At 42.7% G+C, this 22,107-nt stretch overlaps 1 protein-coding gene across 1 annotated transcript in view; it reads left to right on the top strand.

Moving 5' to 3' along the window:
• OTOR (otoraplin) overlaps window positions 1-21,693 on the top strand; it is a 32,664-nt gene extending 10,971 nt beyond the window's left edge. Inside the window, exons 2-4 of the mRNA XM_073628232.1 lie at window positions 5,405-5,547; window positions 7,474-7,584; window positions 19,527-21,693. Of these exons, the coding sequence (XP_073484333.1) occupies window positions 5,405-5,547; window positions 7,474-7,584; window positions 19,527-19,550 (278 nt within the window). The 3' untranslated portion in view covers window positions 19,551-21,693. The remainder of the gene's footprint in view (window positions 1-5,404; window positions 5,548-7,473; window positions 7,585-19,526) is intronic.
• Window positions 21,694-22,107: the final 414 nt, after the last annotated feature.

The raw sequence follows: 22,107 nt of genomic DNA, 5'->3' as shown, positions 1-22,107 counted from the left end.
AACACTGTTGGGTGTTATTTACTAAAGCCAAATACACTTTGCACTAGAAGTGCACTTGAAAATGCACTGAAACTGCACTTGTAGTGCAAAGTGGATTTGCCTTTAGGAAATAACACCCATTGTCACAGAAAGCAGCAATTACATCACCACAAAAGTGTTGTAGCGTTGAGACAATAATCCACAAATTCTTGATTAACAATCTTTTTAATACCTGCACAATCACATGTGCATTTAGAAAAGGTTTTTAAAACAAACCAACATGTTTGTTGTATAACAATTTTTGGGGTGGCATTATCAAAAATAGAAATGTCCATTTAAGATAAAACAGGCATGTTTCAAAACAACAAGAAAGACACAAATCTTGAACTTACAAAGTTCACATATGGTAAAACTTGAAGGCAATATCACACATGAGTATTTAGGAACTGTGTTTGATATTGCGTTCAGATGGGGTGAAGTCACCCCAGGAAAAGCCAAATTTTGAAGATGCACACCAATTTACGAATGTCAACATGTGCTAGCTGCCATCATGGGGGATCAAGGGACGTGTTTTGGGGGCGCAACCCCTTCCTCTCAGCTACTTTATTATTGAGGAAGGGGTTGCACCCCCAAAACGCGTCCATTGATCTCCCGTGATGGCAGATAGCACATGTTGACACACTGTGTGCATCCTCAAAATTTGGCTTTTCTAAAAATCGCCTAAGCATTTTTAACATTGTAGCAAACAAAAAACAAAGGGATTTGGAGGGGTTTTAAACTCCGCCCAAAACATCAATGATGTTATTATTTTTTTGAATAACATCATTGATGTTTTTCTTGATGTTTTCCAAAGCTAAATTACACCCCGTGATCTCCCCAATCAGGATCTGTGCACTTTCCGAGGTGAAATGCCCTGGATCCACAACATCACGATCACCTAAAAAGAGAGAAACCCCCAAAAAAACAGGTATTATTAATATGCCGGCATCCATCTCTTACCTGAGTCTGTGGTCGCAGACACTCACCTGTTGTGTTGCCAATTTCCACCACGTCTTCTTCCTCCTCCTGCTCTTCTTGGGTTGGGGGTATTTCCCCTTCTTCCCGAGGTGGGGGGGTCTGTGGTCTCCTCGGATGAGGGGTGTCCTCCGAGTCTTTTCTCCCCTATGTAAAACAAAAATGGTATAATTATCACACAGATATTTGATGGCCGAAATATAAAGATGAAACATTGCTTGGAAGTGGTGTACAACTGTCTATTTTTGCAGAGTTCCAAGATGTAGAATTTTTATTGTCCGTTGTCAAGCTTCAAGACTTTACCTGTTTTTGTACAAGCTTCACAGATGGAGACCCCCCTATAGTATACACTGGAGCACCTGTGTGGGCCCCCTAATAAAAAGGGTGTTCTGGTGTCCCACACTAATGCTCCAGCGTCCAGATGTGAAAACAGCTGCTGAGTGTCCTCTCCTTACACAGAATCTAGTTTGCATTTCATTCTAGTAACAACAACCCCATCTACACAACCAAATATTTTTCATACAAGTAGGCCCTAAAAAATGTGGGCAAATGCATATGGCCTAAACAATGGTGTTTTATAGGCCGAAAGAAAAATGTTTGATACGAAAGAATAATGTGCCCATGAACATGAAAGTTGCCATTTTAAACTGGACAACACTTAAGAAAAGCACATGGAGCAGCACAAACGTAATAAAGACAAAAAGAATAGGAACACAGCACAACTACTTACTTTTTTGCAGCACTCTCTGGATCTTTCTGTACTGCTCGGGCTCTCTTAATTTCAGGTCCGACCACCGCTTCCTGAGCTGATCTTTCGATCAACGTACCCAGAAATTCCGGTGCAGACTTTTGACCACTTTTGCCATGATCTTGGCCTTTCTGATATTGGGGTTGGGCTAAGGTCCATACTTATCATCATAGTCAGCCTTCTTCAGGATGTCGACCATCTCCAACATCTCACCAAATGACATATTTGAGGCCTTAAATCGTCTCCTTCTGGATCGGGACGTTTCCGGATCCGGGCTTTCCTCCTCCTCCTCCTCGTTGCTATAATTAGCATGCACCTGCTCTGACTCCGCCATGTGCTCTTCACCCACTGCACCGAATGAAAAGGGGCGGGGAATAGACTAGAAAGAACGTCAGGGGCGGGCGGAGTTACACGCATGCGCAGTGTGTATAAAGCGTAACACGTGTGCGTAGTACGTACGATCTGTGGGCGGAGGAAGGAGTATCGGAGGCGCCGATCGTGATAACGAAGGTAAGAGCCAAACTTGGGCCTATACTGCTTCTAGAATGAGGCCTATATTGTAACTAGATTAGGAGAGTTTTGCCTGACATTAGGGTTTGTCTTGTGTTGTGTCTTGCAGTGAAAGTGGATATCTTGAAAGATACCGACTTTATGGCAATCTTCATAGATATATTCAGGGAGTTGCCTTGTCTTTGGGAGATAAACCACCCACATTATAAGAACCAAACAAAGAGGAAGGCAGCACTGGATCAATTGCTGGAATTTGTGAAGATGGTGATCCCCACGGCAGACATGACCTATTTGAAGATCCTAATTGGTGACCTGAGGAGCACTTATCTAAGGGAGCACAAGAAGGTCCAGGATTCCCAGAGATCCGGAGCAGCAGATGACATCTATGTCCCCAGGATGTGGTACTATGAAAGGCTGCATTTTCTAGCAAGCCAGACTGAACCCAGGTCATCACTCTCCAGTCTTCCTTCCGCCCCAGCTGAGGCTTCTGACGCCCAACCTAGGCCTTCCAGGCAGCAACATGTGGAGGAGCCCAGCTTGAGCCAGGTATAGCATTCCTCTAAATATTTCAGGTTGTCCAATCAATGATGTTAACTAGATGTTAGTTTGGAGTACTAATTTATGATTGGGATTGATGATGCAGAAACTAAACCCATGTCCCTTTTTCATACACAGGGAAGTCTCAGCCAGGAGGTGGCCGGCCGGAGCAGGCTGCCTGATATCCAGGTCCCTCCCAGCCACCTGCAAAGAGAAAGTGGCAGGAAGAGGAGTACCCTGGAGGAGGCTGCCATAGGCCTCTTTTGGAAGGCTACAGAGGCCCTGACAGCCCCCCACACTGTGGAGGAGGACTTTGCTGGCATAATTGCTTGCAAAATGCAGCGGATGGAGGAGGGCCACAACTACCACAGCCTGGGGACACAGATGTCATCTGCTGCTTTCCGCATCTCAGGGACTTCTGGACCAGACTGCACTCCCTTAGATATGGACTCCTCAGGCCACCAATTTTGATGTTAAATAATTGATGTCTGCCCTGGGGGTCCAAGGCTTCGCCAATTTCTGCTGTTTATCCAGCATTGCCTCCCTCTTTGTTTGGTTCTGAGCCCTTAATAAAGGATATTTTGTTTCAATTATACTCGCCTATGTGTGTTTTCCTTCAAAAAGGACAGTTTGTTTGTCAGGATTCAGGTACATTTCTAAAGTACAATGTGAAATTAACAAGAGACACCAACACTGGTGTTGTGGTAACTTGACACACAAAACACGCAAAAAAATATTCTGGAATAAAACTAAAAATAACATAAAACAAAGATCAGCCTTAAAAAAATACAAACCTAAAAAAAATTTGAAACAATTATGCGTTAAGAGAAAAAAAAATAAAACAACCCAAAAATGATTTTGTCAGATGTGACAAATCAAAATATATTGAGGGAATCCCGATAAATAATAAAGAAAGAAGTTTGTGAGAAGTCTGTGTGAATCTGAGCAGCAAAACTACTTCATTCTTCTCACATTATAAAGAAGAAGAGAGTGCGCTGTATTAAACCATTTTTAACATTGCACCGTGACGAAAGTGTTGTATCCATTGCAAACGCTAATTTTACCAGACCGAGCGGTTCCGTCTCGGAATTTCTTCTGAGCATGCGTGGCACTTTGTGCATCGGAACAGCCCACACACGGTCGGAATTGACGCGATCGGATTTTGTTGTCGGAAAATTTTATAGCCTGCTCTCAAACTTTGTGTGTCGGAAAATCCGATGGAAAATGTCCGATGGAGCCCACACACGGTCGGAATTTCCGACAACACGCTCCGATCGGACATTTTCCATCAGAAAATCCGACCTTGTGTACGGGGCATTAGGCTTTCACTTTAAAAATCAAAAAATCACTGCTTTAAAAATCACGTTTTTAACAAACTTTTTTTTTATGTCCCCCTGGGCAGGACCCGGACCCCTATAACCATTGTATGCCTAATTACTTGCATTTAACCTCCCTGGCGGTATGATTATTTCGGATTTTAGGTGCTGAAAGCGGTACAATTATTTTGCATGGAAATTTGGCGTTTTATATTGTAGGTCTGTAAATCTTAACAATAACACACTTAAATCTGTCCAAACCAGAGTCTAGTAGATATCCCGGGTATGATAAAGTTTGAAACACAAAAACATAAATTATAATATAATAAATAAAAATAAATAATTAAAAAAAATTAAAAAAAATAGTAATAAAATAAATTTCCCCACAATTCACTATCGCTCAATTCTGCAAGTGTTCTAATTTACTATCGCTGTTTTCTAGCTGGTCTAAAGCCACTTTTGACGTAAAGGGACACTTTTTGGTTGCTATGGACAATCTCCAGTTTCCAGGCAGAAAGAACAGTGTATATCATGTAAAACTGCATGCAGGGCATGGGCCAGAGCACTGGGGACAAAAGGGATGTGAAATCATTTCATACAGTACTGTAATCTGTAAGATTACAGTACTGTATGTGTTATGACTTTGACAGTTTTTTGAATTTGCCGCCAGGCTCCGCCCCCGTGCGTCGCGCCGCTCGCAGGGAACGGAGCCTGGCACGGAGAGGCTTCGGAGGAGGACGGAGCCCTTGGACACTGCGGGGGGCATCGCAGGATCCCGGGGACAAGGTAAGTAACGCCGCCCCAGGATCCTGCAATGCGATCCCGAGTGTGGCTCGGGGTTACCGCTAATGGTACTGAATTTTAACCCCGAGCCACACTCGGGAAAACCGCCAGGGAGGCTACGCCTTCAAAATGGGCATGTTCGGGTCCCATTGACTTTAATGGGGTTCTTTATTCGGGTCCGAACGTTCGCGGTGTTCGGAAGTTCTGGTCTGAACCGAACAGGGGTCCATTCGGCCCAGCCCTACTCCCAAGCTTAATGCCGCTGTACAGTGGATTACAAGAGGCTAATTTCAAGTCAAATTTGGCTGGTTTATGGAGCACTGGGAAACATATTGTCACTATTCAAGTTTACATTGGTTTATGATATTAGGAAAATTTACTTTGTACTTAGAGATTTCTATAAACATAAGAAGCATCAGGATCAGGAATACCAATTGAAAGAAAAGCTATTGGCCTGTGTAACGTGATGCTGTCTCTACTGGAACATGCTGAGTATTCTGTCCTGATCATTCCTCAGATGCTATATCATTTGGTAGAGCTGAAGATGATTACAATGCCCCAGACTGCAGATTTGTCAACCTTAAGAAAGGAGAGCTGGTCTACATCTACACCAAGTTAGTGAAAGAAAATGATGACGCAGGTGAATTCTGGTCTGGAAGTGTAAGTTATATTATATTATAGTATATTATATTATCATTGATTGACAATGTTGTGTTATTTTAGACTTCCTTGGTACAAGTTTTCAAATACAGCAATGTTCATTTATCTGCAAGTATAATTTTAGACGTAATTGCTGTAAATTATTTTCCCAGGATTAGCCACTTTGTTTCTGAAGTGTTGAACATATTACAAAAACCCTTTAAAAACTTGCATTATTCTACAGTATGTTCCTGTGCTAATTTGAATCTATTATATATTAATTACATAACTCCCAAACTTTTTGAGATGGGAACGAGGGACACCAATTAACAAACGTATGTAGGCATAGAACACACCCCCCTGCCATGCCCCCTCAAGGAGAATTATACAAAAAGTGCTCTTTTTACCCCTACTATTCCTTCATACTGGCTTTTGACATTTTATAAATGCAGCAATTTAGAAATTGGATGAAAGGTTTAGAACTGGGAAAAAAGCTTTGAAAGATAAAAATGTGTATTTTCTATAAAACTATATAGATCAGACCAAAATAAGGGATAAATGAGGAGGAAAGAGGGATAGAGGGACTTTGTTCCAAATCAGGGACAGTCCCTCAAAATCATGGACAGTTATGTTAAATGTAACGCTTAGAACCCTGCATCTGAAGCTAGGTCACTACATGGACTTGGTTTAAAATGCATGGTTGCCAATCAGCTTCTAAATTCAGTTCAATTAAGCTTTGACAAAAACCCTGGAAGCTGACTGGTTTCGATGCAGAGCTGCACCAGATTTTGCACTCTCCAGTTTTAGTAAATCAACCCAAATGGCTTTCCTAAGTCCTGTCTCTGCAATGAAAGTGAAACTAAACTGAGCAAGCAGGAGAGAGCAGGGATGTCTAGCTAGGGACTGTACTGACCAGAGACAAATCAGGAAGTGGTGGGGGAAGGAGATGGGGGATGAAGGATGGAGGGCATACAGAGGAACACACTCTCTACTGGTATCAGTAGAAGCCACTATATTAATAACATAATTAAATACATTGCAATGTAACAAAAAACTATATGGGACCAAAACAACCATCCTGGCACAGACCCCTGTTATTAATGTAGGTTCTCATGTCCAAACCCCGCAACTGGCCTGGATTTATCAAGATTTCCCTACATTTAAAGAGAATCCTGGAGTCCTGCGGATCCAGGACATATCTCACCACAGCAGTAAATGGATGGCTGGTGGGGCAAGCTGTAACAGTCCACCATAGAAGTGAATCAGTGCCTGCTGGTCAAGTTGTCAACCACAGAAGTAAATGGGTGGCTGCCGGGCCCAAATGTACATGGATTCTTGCACTTGTACGCCCAACCACTGATGTTGGACCTTTTTCGCTTGTTCTAGCCTAGCAGCATACATATTTTGCAGTTATTCTTTTATTTTGGTTCCTGCAGCAAACAAGCAGTACAGTCACAAGTAAAGCACAATTGAAGGTTCAGTGTGTAAAGACCCTGCAAGTCATCCATGCCTTTAGGCTATAAATATTATTATTCTGAATATGTTTCTGTTCAGACCTTCACAACTCAGTTTGATTAAGTTGTGATTTCATATTCCGGTTGGTATTGAAGTTATCTCACTGTTTGGGTGTCTGAACTGATGCAGCAGCTGAAGTTCCTCTAATGAGAGTCTATAATGCATGAAACATGCACATTAGAAGAAAAACTTCTGCAGTACACGATTAATGATCTTGAAGGCGGAGGTGTGATTTACCGCTTATTGGTGCCACATGTGGTCCATCTGCTCGACTAGCAACACAATTTTTGAGATCTGTTTGACTATTCATGTGTAAGAATGCTGCGAAAAACAAGTGGCTGTAGAGTGGATGTGACAGCTGTGTGGTTCTGTACTGGTATGAGCCTGTGCAAACTAGAGGTGCCTTGTTCTAACTCTCTATCTCACTGACAGGTTTATAGTGACCAGTACAGAGATCAGCAGGGACTTGTTGGATATTTTCCCAGCAGTCTTGTCACCGAGCTCACTGTCTACAAGGATGAACTTCAAGAATTACCCACCACAGTAAGTACGAAAGATACAATATATATGAGAACTGCATTAAAGACATTTTGGCAAAAAGATTCTATTTTGTTAACATTTGCAGAATGCAGGAAATGTATTGTTTAAAATAAACCTGTACAATTTTATTGGCAGGCAAAGTGACACAAATGGTATACAGCAGGTACCATGTCCTGCTCCCTGCTCTTTTAATTTCATATTGGATAGAGAAAGGGAAGGTTATAACCCCTATCAGGTTCAACTTTTTGTAATATGTTATTCTGTATCCCATTGACGAGATTTCCCTTCACTTCCTGTCCCAAAGCTAAAACAGGAAGGGAGAGGAAATCTCTCCAAAGTGATCAAAACCTTGGTTGTCATCAGGGTCACCAGAACCAGTGTCCCCATTGCAAGATTTCCAATGGCAGTGTCCTCTGTTCCTCCCTTCACATTACCCCTTCACAGCATTGTCCCCTGTCCTTCCCTTCACACAACCCCCCCCTCCACAATGGTGTCCTTTGTCCCCCTTCACATTACCCCCCTACAGTGGTGTCCTCTGCCCTCCCTTCACATTCCCCCCCTCACAGCGGTGTCCTCTGCCCTCCCTTCATGTTACCCCCCCAGAGAGGTGTCCTTTGTCCGCCTCTGCACATTACTCCCCCCACAGCAGTGTCCTCTGTCCCCCCTTCACAATACACCCCCAACAGCGGTGTCCTCTGTCCCCCCTTTCCATTACCCCCCACAGTGATGTCCTCTGCCCCCCTTGACATTACCCCCCCCCACAGCAGTGTCCTCTGTACCCCTCCTTCACATCGATGCTATCACAGTGATCTCCTCTGCCCCATTACTCTTCTTCTTACACAGAGGAGAGCTGGAGGACGTACTGTTCTGAGCTGCGAGCAGGAGCCCTAAGCATGGGCTGCTGTTAGGGGTGCAACGGATCAAAAAACTCACGGTTCCGATCGTTCCTCGGATCAGGAGTCACGGATCAGATCATTTTCGGATCAAAAAAAAAATTGAATTTACAAAAACCTGTGAAAATTCCACCACCATATAGTCCCCACTGTAATATCCACAATCTCCCCACTGCAATATCCACAATCTCCGTCCCCACTATAATATCCACGTCATCTCCCCCACTGTAATATCCACGTCATCTCCCCCACTGTAATGGACATCTCCCCCACTGTAATATCCACATCTTCCCCACTGTAATATCCACATCTCCCACATATCCCCCACTAATATCCACATCTCCCCCACTAATGTTCACATCTCCCCCACTAATATCCACATCTCCCCACATCTCCCCCACTAATATCCACATCTCCCCACATCTCCCCCACTAATATCCACATCTCCCCACATCTCCCCACATCTCCCCACATCTCCCCTACGATTCTGTGCTTGCTTGCAGTTGAGGCGGGTGATGATGACGTCAGCACGCCGCTCACCTAGGTCGCAGCCGGGTATACCAAGATAGCCGCCGCTCCGGAGCTAGGCCGAAGCCGCGGCCTTTCCTAAGGGCGAGGCAGAGAAGCGCTCCGCGGATCGCGGGTGTGCCAATCCGAACAGGTTGAACCATTCGTGATCCGAACAGGTTGAACCGTACGGATCACGGATCGGTGATGATCCATTGCACCCCTAGCTGCTGTCGTTCTCAGCAGAGAAGAGCGGCAGGCATATAAAATTCTGAATGGCGGGCGGGAGTGGGAGAGGCTTTTCTTCTTAACAAGCTGATGAATGGTTGCTAGGACCACCCTGTGTCCTAGCAACCAATCACTTGCTGGTAAATTTGGAAAGTTAACTACTGCAGCTCCAGCCCCCGCCCCCGCCCACTGCTTAGAACTGTATAGCCTGCCGCTCTTCTCTGCTGAGAATGACAGCGGCCGAAGCTTGGGGGAAAAGCCAGCTGCTAAATGGCAGAACCACGGTGGTCCGGATAGGACAGCAATTAGGTCCGGATCCAGACCACGGTCCACCATTTAGCGATCCCTGTTCTAGAGGAATCCTGGCTGAGAAAGGCTGTTTTAAATAGTAAACTGTTGCTGTGTATGATTCACCAGACTAAATATCAGCAAAAAGGACCATTATTTGAGCATTTTTATTTACACATGTGAAAGTGAAGCAACATTTGGCAGCATTACTTACTCATGTACATTCTAGACAGAAGGATCATTAAATCCTTGTATAATAACTTTTCATGTTTTCCTCCACTCTTCCCCAAGGAATTTTGTTCTTATCTACCTGCATGCTGCAACCTGTACAGTGGCAGTACATAAATCCCAATATTTTCTACATATTTTAGCTAATTTATTGCACTTTGACATCTTTTACACTTACCTATTACGCACACAGTTTAACAGTTTAAGTGAAAAAAAGTTTTACTTTGTAACTTTAAGTTTTGTGTTTAATGGATTTCATCATAACTGTTCATCCTGACCCTTTTTGCTCTACTCGGCTGCATCTGGTGATTGCATATCAGTGGAATGTTGTCCATACAGACGTCAATTTTTTTTGTCTGATCATTTAATTAATTGATTGTTGAAACTGATTGTTCAATTTATATCAAAGAAAGACTTTTCTAGATCAATATCATTGCCCATAATTGCAAAAGTGAATCTAAAGCTCTTGTAGCTGGCTAAAGGATCATTTTGTGCTTCAATTAATTGGTTTGAGTGACCATAAATGACACATTAATGTTTCCTTTGAACCGAATTCATCAAAATGGTGCTTGGACAATCTGTTGAGTGATTTTTTAATAAAGAAAACTTAAAGTGTAACTAACCCAAAATGCTTTATTTGATTTTGGATTAGAGTAGTCAGAGGCCCAGCCAGGTTGTTATTGCTTTCAGTGTCCACTTAGGGAGGTTTACCCTCTCTATTTGTCTGGGTGACCATTGTCATTTGGATTAAAAGTGAGAGAAGATTGCAGCCACTAAAGATTGGTAAGTTGCAGTATATTCAAATTTTTCTTTCCTGGTGCCAACAAGGTAGCATACCTTTGATAGAACTCAGCCTCTAACCACTCCTTCAGAACCAGTAAATAGCATGAAAGAAAAAAGTTACCACCCCCCAGTATTCTCCTTTTTTCCTCATACCTCATGCACCAGTGAATATAAGCAGCAATATCCCTTCCTTGGCCTCAGAGCAATATTCTTTTGTGTTCAGACCCTCCCAGATGCAATCCCACGTCTCGGGCTGCTAAATGTGCTAAATAGTCTGGGAGCCCTTCTTTTTTGATTTTGGGGCATTGTGGTGTTTTCTCACTAGGAACAAAATCTACCTAAAGTGTCTGGGAGGTTTCAAGTATAGCGTGGTCAGCTTCCTGGTTACTTTGTCATTTTTTTTTTTTGTTTTTTTTTTTACACAGGTTGGTTGGGCTCCGTTCCTGTCACCTGTCCTCTGTCATAGGCAAAGCTGCTCCGTAGGGTGCACATGGTGCTTCTGGTCAACTGAGGGGAAGGGGGGGGGGGATGATGACATTAGACCACTCTATGGGCTATTTATGTGCTGTAGCACCCAGAAGTCATGGTTGCCAACTTTGATGAGAGAATTTTGCTCTTATGCACTGGTTAACACAAAGAGGCACCTCTGGAGGGATTTGTCTGTGCTTTAGTCAGGCAGAGGAATATCTCTATGCTGCAGTCTCCCACCGTGGGCCTCAGCTGAGCTGTCTTCATAACCATAAGCTGACCTCCCTGTACTCGGAAGCCATGAGTAGGTCACCACAATTACAAGACCCTCACTTGCATAATAGGTAAGGGAGCTACGGTCAGGTAAGTTGGACTGAGATAAAAAGAATATATCTGACAGGCTCCTTTTTCTGCTTTCAGGCTTGCCTGGTCACTCTATAAGAGATCTAAGAGATTATCAAGCGATATGCTCACCCAATTGATGACAATCCCTCCTCAGTGTCTCCCAGGCATCAATCTAGGGCGAGATGACACTCGTCCTATTCACCAGAGCATCCCCACCATCCAGGAAAAGGGCTTGCTGGATCAGAGGATCAACTCCCATGCCAAACAAATTAGGCAGTAGGAGCTGTCAGTCTGAGATGCCAGTGGATAAAGGAGAAGACTGCCTGCAGCGGCATTCCCGAGCAGGACTTCTGCAGACTGCCTGGAGTGTCCCACAGGAGAACCGGAGACATCCTCACGCTTTTCTTTTACTAACCCTATATTTTTGGGGCTGTCACCCAGTGGGGCATATTAGACAGGAGGGAGAGGATGTAGAGCAATGAGGGTTCTGCTTTGCCCTAGTGCAGTCCTATTTTGCGGCAGCAAAGCAGATGATTTTTTTGAAAGAAAGATGTTCCAAAAAAGACAAAGAACGATGTCCCTTTTCATTCAGAAGTGACAGTTCTATTTTCCATTTATGGAAGAGTTAAAAGTATTGTCTGCACAAGGGTGGAAAAGACAGAAAGAGATATTTACACCACTGGTGGTGGATGAGGCGGTAATAAAATTAACTAAGAATGTCACCCTCCCAATGGAAGATTCAGCCACTTTCAAGGACATCCTGGAGAGGAGGATAGATCTGGACCTCAGGAATGTTTACCTGTTGGCAGGAGCAGTATGTTAACCTGCGGTTGCGTTAACCTCTGTGGCAAATGCGATCAAGGTGTGGACCCAAAACATTGAGACTGCTATCAATGAGAGGATATTATCCCTGCCGTACGGGAACTATAGATGTTTGCAGACTTTATAGACAAGGCAGCCATGGACATCATCAGTTGTTCGGCAAGAGCTATACTCCTTTTCGTGATGGCGAAGAAAGCCCTCTGGTTGAAAACATGGGCTACGGATGTATCATCGAGACAAAGTTGGTGTAAGGTTCCCTTTGATGGGAAGTCCTTCTTTGAAAATAAACTGAGACAGCAATCTCAGGAGTGACAGGGGGGGAAGTAGGGGATCCTTACCCAGGGCTGGAAGCTTAGACATACAAGGTCCTGTCAGACCACGTTTCACACATCAAGGTTGAGAGATCCAAGAACTTTTTGAGAGGTTAGGGTCACTAAGAAAGACTGGAGAGACACCCAGTCAGCTTTCTTAAAATCACAGTTCCATAAGACCTTGAGTGTTCCACAGAATCCTCAAAGTAAACAGTCAGAGTGTCCAGGCTCTTGTGGTAAGAGCCAGGTTGTCCCACTTCCTAGGAGTCTGTGAAGACAAGTTGTTGTTGTCTACAATGACACACAGCCAGTTAGTATGTCCACTGCCTGTCAATTTCCTTATGCTCACAAAAATACCAGCTTCACCTAGGAAGGTGTAATTACTGGTTCAGTACATTCTTACATTACTAGGCTAAAATGCTGTTGTGCCGGTTCCTTGGGAAGATTCACCAGGTTTTATTCAACTCATTTTCTAGTCCAAAAAAGGAATGACAGTTGGTGACTAGTCATAGATTTTAAGAAGCTAATTCAGTATATTTTCTTGGAAGATTCTATATGGAGTCCCTGCAGATATTAGGTCAAGCAGTATAGCTAGGAGACTTGAAACTTTCAGTAGACATGCAGAATGCCTACCTGCATATTCCTATTCTGCCATTCTTTCAAAGATATCTCAAATTTACAGTAGGCCAGCTCTACCCACAATTCTGCTGCATTTTGTTCGACCTCTGCACGTACCTGAGGACCTCCGCCAAGATCTTGGTAGTGGCCCTAGCACTACCACCACTACCTGGACAATTTTGTTCTCTTGTCCCGCAGCAGGAAATAACTGCTCAGTCACAGGGAGATTTAAAAAAAGACATTCGTTTGGGTAGAAAATCAACTACAAGAAAAACCAGCAAGTAGTATACTCGGGAGCTCTCTTCAAGACTTCTATTGCACTGCTTCCACTGAAGATGGAGTCCTTCTGGAAGAGAATTAGCAGAAGCGGCAGCTTCCCCTCTCTTCTCGGCTTCACGAGGTCTGAGCGCATTGGGAACAGTGTCAGGGCATATCCTGCTGGTCTCTTGGGCACAGCACCTAAGGCAATTCCAGAAATATTTCCTTGCCTAATGCAAGAGACATCACTTGAGGCAGTGAATCACTGTGTCACCCTACAGGTGGAAGAGCCTGTGGTGGGGGCTGAAGAAGGATTTGCCAATGACTTTATGTTCCTTGAGGCCATCAAGCTGGTCCACAATTACGAAGAATGGCAGTGAGAGGAGCTGAGGGGGCTCATTGCAAGGGCATCCGTATTCAAGGAACGTGGAGGTTTTGTGTGGAAGGAATGGTCTCCAAAGTTCTGAAGATGCAGGCAGCCCGTTTGGCACTTAGGGCCATCAAGTTGATCCACAATTACAAAGAATGCCAGTGAAAGGGGCTGAGGGGGCCCATTGCAAGGGCATCTGTATTCAAGGAAGGTGGAGGTTCTGTGTGAAAGGAATGGTCTCCAAAGTTCTGGAGATACAGGCAGCCCCTTTGGCCCTTACAACCCTTGCTGCCAGAGTCGAAAGGAAGTCAGTCCTACTGTAGAGGAATACAGCACTTCAAATGTGGGGTGTTTCCCAAATAGATCTATTTTCTTCCTTGAGCAATCAAAAACTGCTAAGGTTCCTGACTCGATTGCCACACTCCAAGGCAGGAGGGGTGGATTTTCTTTCCTAACTGTGGAATTTTGTCCTGGCATACGCCTTCCCTCTGCAAGCCCTCATAATGAGGTTTCTGGCTTTGACTGTCGAGAGAGGAAGTCTTGAGGATAGCCATCTAACCATACTGGCCATGCAGACCCTGGTTTTCCCCACACTTCATCTCAGCACTCAAGTCCCAATTTCTCTTCCTGTCCTTCAAGATCTGCTGACACAGGGGAGGCTGGGTTATCTGAATCCACCCAGACATAGCCTTCTGGCATGGCTGTTGAGAGGGGGAGACTAGAGGTCTAATAATGTTCCTCACAAGGAATGTTCCTACCTTGCTAAAGCCCAAAAAGCCCTCCACTAGTAACATCTATTCGAAGATCTTACCTCTCCATCTGTTTCACATCTGCTTGACTTTCTACAGTCCAGACTAGACCTGGGTATGAGCCTGTACAGGTGGCGGCCATCTCATCTATAACTAAGGGAAAGTGGGTGGAAGATTTTCTAGTAGTATATTTCCTCAGAGCCGTGCTCAAATCCATCCCCCAAGGAAGAGAACCTTTCCACGTTGGGATCTGTCTACTACTGGACTTTCTCCCAAAAGGACCTTTGTTCCCACAGAGCAGTGTTCGCTATGGGATGTAATGCAATTTTGTTCATGTGTCAGTGACCTCCGGGAGGAGGGTGTCAGAGCTTCAGGCCCTTGGATCTTCAAAAAGCTGTGTTAACTTCTGCCCGGACAGGGTGAAGCTTCATCAGCAGTTTGTTCCAAAGGTGGTCACCTACCAGAATCTTGGCGCTTGCCTAAATATCCCAGAGTCACGGGTGGGTGCCCTACATGAACTTGATGTTTCCTCAACATTGAAGGACCTCTCAGCTACAGCTTCTTTTGGGCTTTGCAAAAGCTATTTGTCATACCAAGTGGCAAAAACAGGGGGGAAATACTATTTTCAGAACCTTAACTGGATGGATTGTGAAGCTTATCCATAGGGCATGCCGGGCTGTAGTGTAGATCTGCCATCAGTGGTGACGGCACATTTGACAGGGTCTGTTGCAGGTTCCTGGGTGGCTTATTCCAGGTTTTCCATGGAGAAAATTTGCAGGACCACCTCTTGATCGATGCATCGTACCATTCTGAAGCATTTTAAAGTGGATCCAGGGATCTTGTCTATAATGAATTTCGTGAAGAAATTTATCAGAGCCTCTGTTTCCTCCTTACAATAAAACATTTCTGTTTTGGCATCTTCACACCCTGTCAGCTAGTTATTTACCACAGGTTGACGACAGGGAAATTACCGTAATTTTCCTATCCTGGCACCAATCCATGGCAGGATACAAACCCACCCTTGGTATGTCGTTTATTACAGAGAATACAGGGGGCATTAACCATCTTTCTTTTATGCTATTCACTGGTCCTGAGGTGGTTAAAAGTGGAGTTCTGTCACAGGTATTCTGCCATGGATTGGCGTCAGGAAAGGAAAATTATGGTAAGCAATTGATACAATTTTCAGTTTTTAGGTTTTGATACACTAAGGGGGAAACTCCCTTTAGATTTTCTTTGTAGAGGTTATTTTCTAACTTCCAGGGACAGGAAGTGAAGGGAAATCTCCCCAACTGGAAACAGACAGCAAAAAACTGTTAAAGGTTTAAAATCTTTCCTGCTCTACACTGTCTAAGAAGGCATTCCCACACTTGCTTCTGCCTGTTTCTACAGGGCATGAAGTAAAGATAAATTTTCCCAACGAGTTGCAGATGGCACACAAAAGAAGATATAGGGGTTTTTATCAATTATCTAAAGCATAGGTGTCAAACACAAAGCCTGAGGGACGAATCCGGCCCCGCCAGGCCATTTAATGTGGCCCTTGCACCCAGGGCTTTTTTTCAGCCAGAGTGTGGTGGAACAGAGTTCTGCCACCTCTTGCTCCTGCTCACCACTGTCACTTGTAAACACAGAAGTCTGTGTTTATAAGGAAAAATCAAAAGAAGACTGCGCTAAAATTAGAACACATATTAAACAATATATATAATTATGTGAATATTACAAAATTCAATCAATCAAATAATCGAAAATAAATGTGCTTAAGTATAAACCATATAGTGGGAATATATGGAAAATGTGGTGAACCAGATATGACACAAAATTGCAATGTTGGAATTGTATGTGTCAAATAGCAAAAGTATATCCAAAGGTGTGGTAGAAATGTTCAAAGGAAATAAATCCTTGGAGCCAGAGCAGATGGAATAGGTGGTCAAACGGTTAAACACTCAACACCCAGTGAGAAATCATTCACCTTAATAGATATACGCTTACCAGAGGTAAGCTAGATAACAGCTTATCAATGGATATCCACACAGGGGACACAACTCCTTGGATCTCCTCACAAGGAAGGGGTAGGCAGGAACTTTCTCACAGCGAACCTCAGACAGCATGCCAGGGGAACCAGTTTCTCAGTGCTGGGCTGAGGAATGTGTCCTCTCCTCTCCTCTTTTGTGTTTATAAGGACAGCTTTCCTCTTAGGGACTCTCACAGATCCCTGCCTGCCCTGCACTCTTGGCATTGACAAGAGGGATATAGATGCAGGTGAAGTGTGGGATGGGACTTCACATAGTAAGCTGCACTGTGATCCCCATCTGTGCCTGAGTGCACAGATGCCGACCAATAATCTCCCTGCTAAAAGTGAGAGAAAGCCGACACTGCCTACACTAGAGGTACTAGAGCTGGCCCGGGTAGCTGCAAGGGAGGGAATGAAAAGATGTGGGGTGTAGAGGAAGATGTGTGCAGAGGTGGGGGATGAGGGAAAGTGGTGCGGAGATCAGAGCCGAGGAGGGGGGCAGTGAAATGTGGACAGCCTGTGAAAGAGAGCTAAACTCTGAACACTGTGCAAAGCACACCCCTAAACCTTGCACTCTGTATGTACTGCACTTCTCAACCCTGCACTTTGTACCTGTGCACCCCTGAACTCTGCACTCTGTATGTAGCGCACTCTGGAACTATGCACTCTGTATGTAGTGCACCCCTGAAACTGCACTCTGTAGGTAGCATACCCTTGAACTCTGCTCATAACACACTCCTGGTATTTATTGTCCCTCCCACTGCCAGTGAAATATGGCCACATCCACTGTTCCATCGGGTCAGCAGGAGGCATGGTTAAGGTTCAGCACCTATTCTCTGAGAAAAAAAAGCCCTGGTTACCTTTATATAGTCTTACAGATGCAACTGACCCTTTGAGGGCAACCATAACACTGATGGGGCCCCTGATAAAATTGGGTTTGCCACCGCTGATTTACAGTGTTCAAAATAAAAATAAAAATAAATGTTTGCTCTAGATATACAGTACATTCACTTTCCAGTGCAGCCTATAGCTTTGATATTTGATTTGATGTTGTAAAGTCAGTTGTAAAGTGATTAAAATATGATGAAGAACAAACTGATATTTCTAGAATTATTTAAAATATCAAAATGATCAGTTTATTAAATGATTCAGTTGATATAAAGTATATGTGGCCATCATAACCCTACACAGCCCCATCTGGAGTCTACCGCAGTATCAAGCCTTTTTTGTTGTCATAGAACCCAGGCCTTGGAATTCTCTCACTTTCAAATTTCTAGGAGTCTTGGAGCTGCTTCTACCCTGCCTTGAAGCGACTGATAGGCGGCTGCCTGGACAGCACATTTCCCAGATCTCTGCCCAGCTAGTTTTTGCTATCTTGTCAAAAGAGGAAAAATACTTTCATAGAGCCCTTTCATTGTCATCTATGATCTCAATGGAGAAGTCCATTGTTAAAATATCGTTATTATGGTATTAATATCAATATATATAATAATTCATATTGATGAGAAAAGTTCCAAGAAAGTCTGTTCAGTTCTTGTGCAAAAACTCACAAAATTGATTTAGTAATAAAATAGCAAAATATTACAAGAACAATATCAAAATGTAGAATATAAAAATATCAATAATGTATTATATTCTTAAAATGAAGATTGAATCAGATGTGTGTGTGTGTGTGTGTGTGTGTGTGTGTGTGTGTGTGTGTGTGTGTAGCTGTACCAGCCTTCTTGTGATGTCTCATGGAACAATGTGTGAAACCATTTAACTTATACAATATACGTTTCCTTTACCATAAGATCAAATACTATATATATATATATATATATATATATATATATATATATATATATATATATATATATATATATATATATATAATGCTCATTAAAAACCTAATGTTCTTATTTATATCCTAATCAAGAAATATTGTAATATAAAAACTCATAATCTTAACTAAAACATAAACTTATGCATCTTAAGAAATGGGAAACCTTCCTTCTCCATGTGATGGGGGGAGGTAAGAACCCAGCTCAAGATAATATTTTATTATGACAGCTCAAGATTCCTAATTACTAACACGTTTGGTTCTCCATAGGAATGATTATGAAGCTATATGTATACTTTTACAAGTATAGGAGTCTATATAATTTCACTTTTTCCATAACTAAAAGATATAAATATATATATTATATTCAACTCAATTATTCTGTAAATATCTAATCCATTCATTCATTAGTTAATATTTGTTCATTTATGAATATTAGATACTGGAATAAAGAAACTTTCTAACATCCACATAAAACAGACTGAACAATTATAAGTGGCTTCCAGCAGGTTCAGTCACTTTTACTGGCTCCCAGCCCCCCTCCCTCTCCCCCATTACAGCTTTGCTTCTCTTCTCCTAAATTGTAAAACATATATTTTCTTGGGTTTACAGAAGTTGGATGACACCACTGATTAGTGTAGAACAATGTTAGCTTTTGCTGCAGCTGCTGCAGGTTAAGGGATTGCCTGGGATGATTCCTAAGTTTTTGGTTACTTTTGAGTGGACAGTGCTATGCTAATATGCCCTGGCATTTAGTTTTATTAGTCAGTAAAGAGGTCCAACCTAATCTGTTTCAGCTGCATACCTTTCCAAATATATAGAAGCAGGGCTTTGCTGGGAACGGATGCTGCCTTAAGCAGCCATTATTGCTTTGCCACCCCACTACCTCCCTTGTCAGCTTCTAGGAAATTAGGGGCCTGGCCATATATCAACATTGGTTGCTAGGATGCAGGCCATGCACTGGGGATGGAGTGGCTGGCCTCAATGCTCCCCCCTCCCCCCACCATGCCTCCATGGGTGCCTCAGTTGGCTTCATAGGTGTCACAGCCTTGCGTTAAATTTTCCAGCCTTAATAAGGCACTGACAGTGGGACATATATTATAGCTTTACAGTGTGAATAGCGTAATCTAGAGGGGGCCACCCATTCTCCCTATGATGCAAGCATGTGAGAAATACAGACTTACAAAAGTCAGCCGAGGACTTGTTCATAGGTCAAATGCAATAATCTCTTTTCTCTTCTCTTCCAGGCTGTTGATTTTTACTGCGATTAAAATGAAGAGGTAGTGTGAGAAAACGAGTGACATGTTTCTGGGGAATTCTCTGCAAATATGTTTAAAGATTCTATTGCATGCATTTAGAGGAGAACTAACTTACCTTTCCTTCATGTTTCACTTGGATTTATATTTTATACTGTTAACAACTATCACGTGGAGAGTATGGATATCCATCAGGCTACTACTGATCAAGATCCGATAAGGTTAGTCAGCTCAGAAAATATTTAGTTCTAGGCAAATCAATCTTTATGAAGGAGGATCCACCCCTGACCACTCTGATACATGGTAAAGGAAACATGCACCAGAGAAATACAAAGACTGAGTCTTCCTTCTGAAAATGCTAGTTGCCTGGCTGCAGTACATCCCAAAGTTCTGACCTGAACCAGGTATAGTGGGTATAGAAAAGAATCAATTTAAAATAATCATATTTTGTTGCTTTGCAGCCTGAAATTAAGACAGACACAGTGTTTGAGTTTTTGTTTTATCCAGCTGTATTTACTAGTGCAACTTATAACATCCAAGTGAAAGATATAATACCAACATGTCAGAAAACAAAAACAAAAGATGAATCACTGAGATGGAAAAAGGATCACCCCTTTATGTCAGTATTTTGTTGAACCACCTTTTGCTTTAATTACAGCCTTTAGTCTGTTGGAATATGCCTCTACTAACTTTTGCACATCTAGACGTTGCAATATTTGCCCGCTCCTCTTTGCAGAACTGTTCAAGTTCAGTTACATTTGATGGTGACCATTTGTGGACTGCAGTCATTCCACAGATTTTCAATGGGGTTTAGGTCTGGGCTCTGATTAGGCCATGCAAGGACATTCACCTTTTTCTCCTTCAACCACTGTGGTCATTTTTTTCTGTGTGCTTTGGGTCACTGTCATGTTGGAATGTAAACCTTCTTCCCATTGACAACTTTCTGGCAGGGAGCAGCAGGTTTTCCTCAAGAATTTAAAGGTATTTTGCCCTAGCCATTTTTCTTCTATCCTGACAAGTGCTCCAGTGCCAGTTGTAGAGAAACCCCCACCATAACAGGATATTACCACCTCCATGCTTTACTGCAGGAATGGTGTTATTTGGATGGATTTCCACCAGACATATGGTTTGGTGTTTAGGCCAAATAATTTAATTTTAGTCTCATATGACCACCTTAAATGCACCTTGAAGATTCCGAGGCCAAATGGAAAAAGGTATTATGGTCAGATGAAACTAAAATTAAATTATTCATGCTTCATGCTTCTTCTTCTTCTTCTAAAAAAAAAAAAAATAGGGGGGGGGGGGGGACGCACAATTGGTCAAATCTGTGCACCTGCCTGTCAAATCACAAAGATGGAAGCACTTGTACACAGTTAGTGTCTGATAGGATAAGCCATGCCCATATAGATAATGCAAATGGGCCAGCTTCTCTGTGCCTACTGCAGTGTTTATCAATGTCATTTGAAGAGATGGGGAGCCCCATTCTGCTGTAACACATCTTTGATGGCAGCCTGCATATTTATCTCACCATGAGTTTTCTTTAGTGGAATCACACATCTCTATCCATATTTTTTCTTTTCAATAAATCAATATGTTCTGAAAATGCAGAGACTGGAAATTCAGCAATGGCAGGGTTCTAATGTTTCGAAAAGTATTTGGAAGCTGGTGTAAGCCCTTGGGTTCTTCTTGGTAAAATCTGTACATGCTCCAACTTTATACCACAGTACTATAGACAGCCAGCAGTGGTGCCTACATTTTAGTTCCACTGGCCTCAATGTTTTGGTCATGGACAATGTGAGCAGCTATGATTTACAGTATATGCCAGGCCTCTGGGTTTCAGTCACCCTGGTGGGTGGGGTGTAGATATCATCTGTGTCGCTTTTTCTCAGATCCAATGGTCCCAGCCCCTTCACCTCATTTCTCTGTACAGACCAGATGTGGCAGCAAGGTTCATATGGAGTATAGTGCCCTTGGAAACAAATGCAGACACCTTTTAATTGTACTCAGTAAATGTTTTCCAGTAACAGTTGTTTAAGTTTATTGTTCTTTTTTGATATCTCCTTTAATCTGCTTTATATACATGACTTTTTATATTCCTATCATTTCTGTATGCATGTTAAAAATAAATATTGCACATAAAAATGTATTTTAATATTAATTGTGCTACCTGTTTATTTACCAGACAACTTCAACAGCTCATCATAGAACACAATGAGCCTAGTGAACAGGTACTTCAGCGTTTAACTGTTCTATTGACTAATTACAGATCTTTTCATGGAAAAGTGAAAGAAACACAAGAGAACAGTTTTTATACCAGGAGTATACACTCCTATTATAGGATCTCTATTTACAAAAGGAAAATCAACCTAATTGACCTAATTCACTAACTAGTGTCAAAAACAGCTTCAAAGCTAACTATTGTTTAAAAATGTGTTGCCCATAGCAGAAGACCAACATTATCTAAAGCCAGTTTTGGATAGAAGAGGAATGGTAAGAACCACCCACCGATCCACCTAACCACTCTCAGCACTGGACATTTTCTCCTTAACGGCTGTGACAGTGCAAGGCCCTG

The sequence above is a fragment of the Aquarana catesbeiana genome, linkage group LG04 (genome assembly GCF_042186555.1).
Source record: "Aquarana catesbeiana isolate 2022-GZ linkage group LG04, ASM4218655v1, whole genome shotgun sequence".
Lineage (NCBI taxonomy): Eukaryota > Metazoa > Chordata > Amphibia > Anura > Ranidae > Aquarana > Aquarana catesbeiana.
This window is presented reverse-complemented; position numbering and strand designations above follow the sequence as displayed.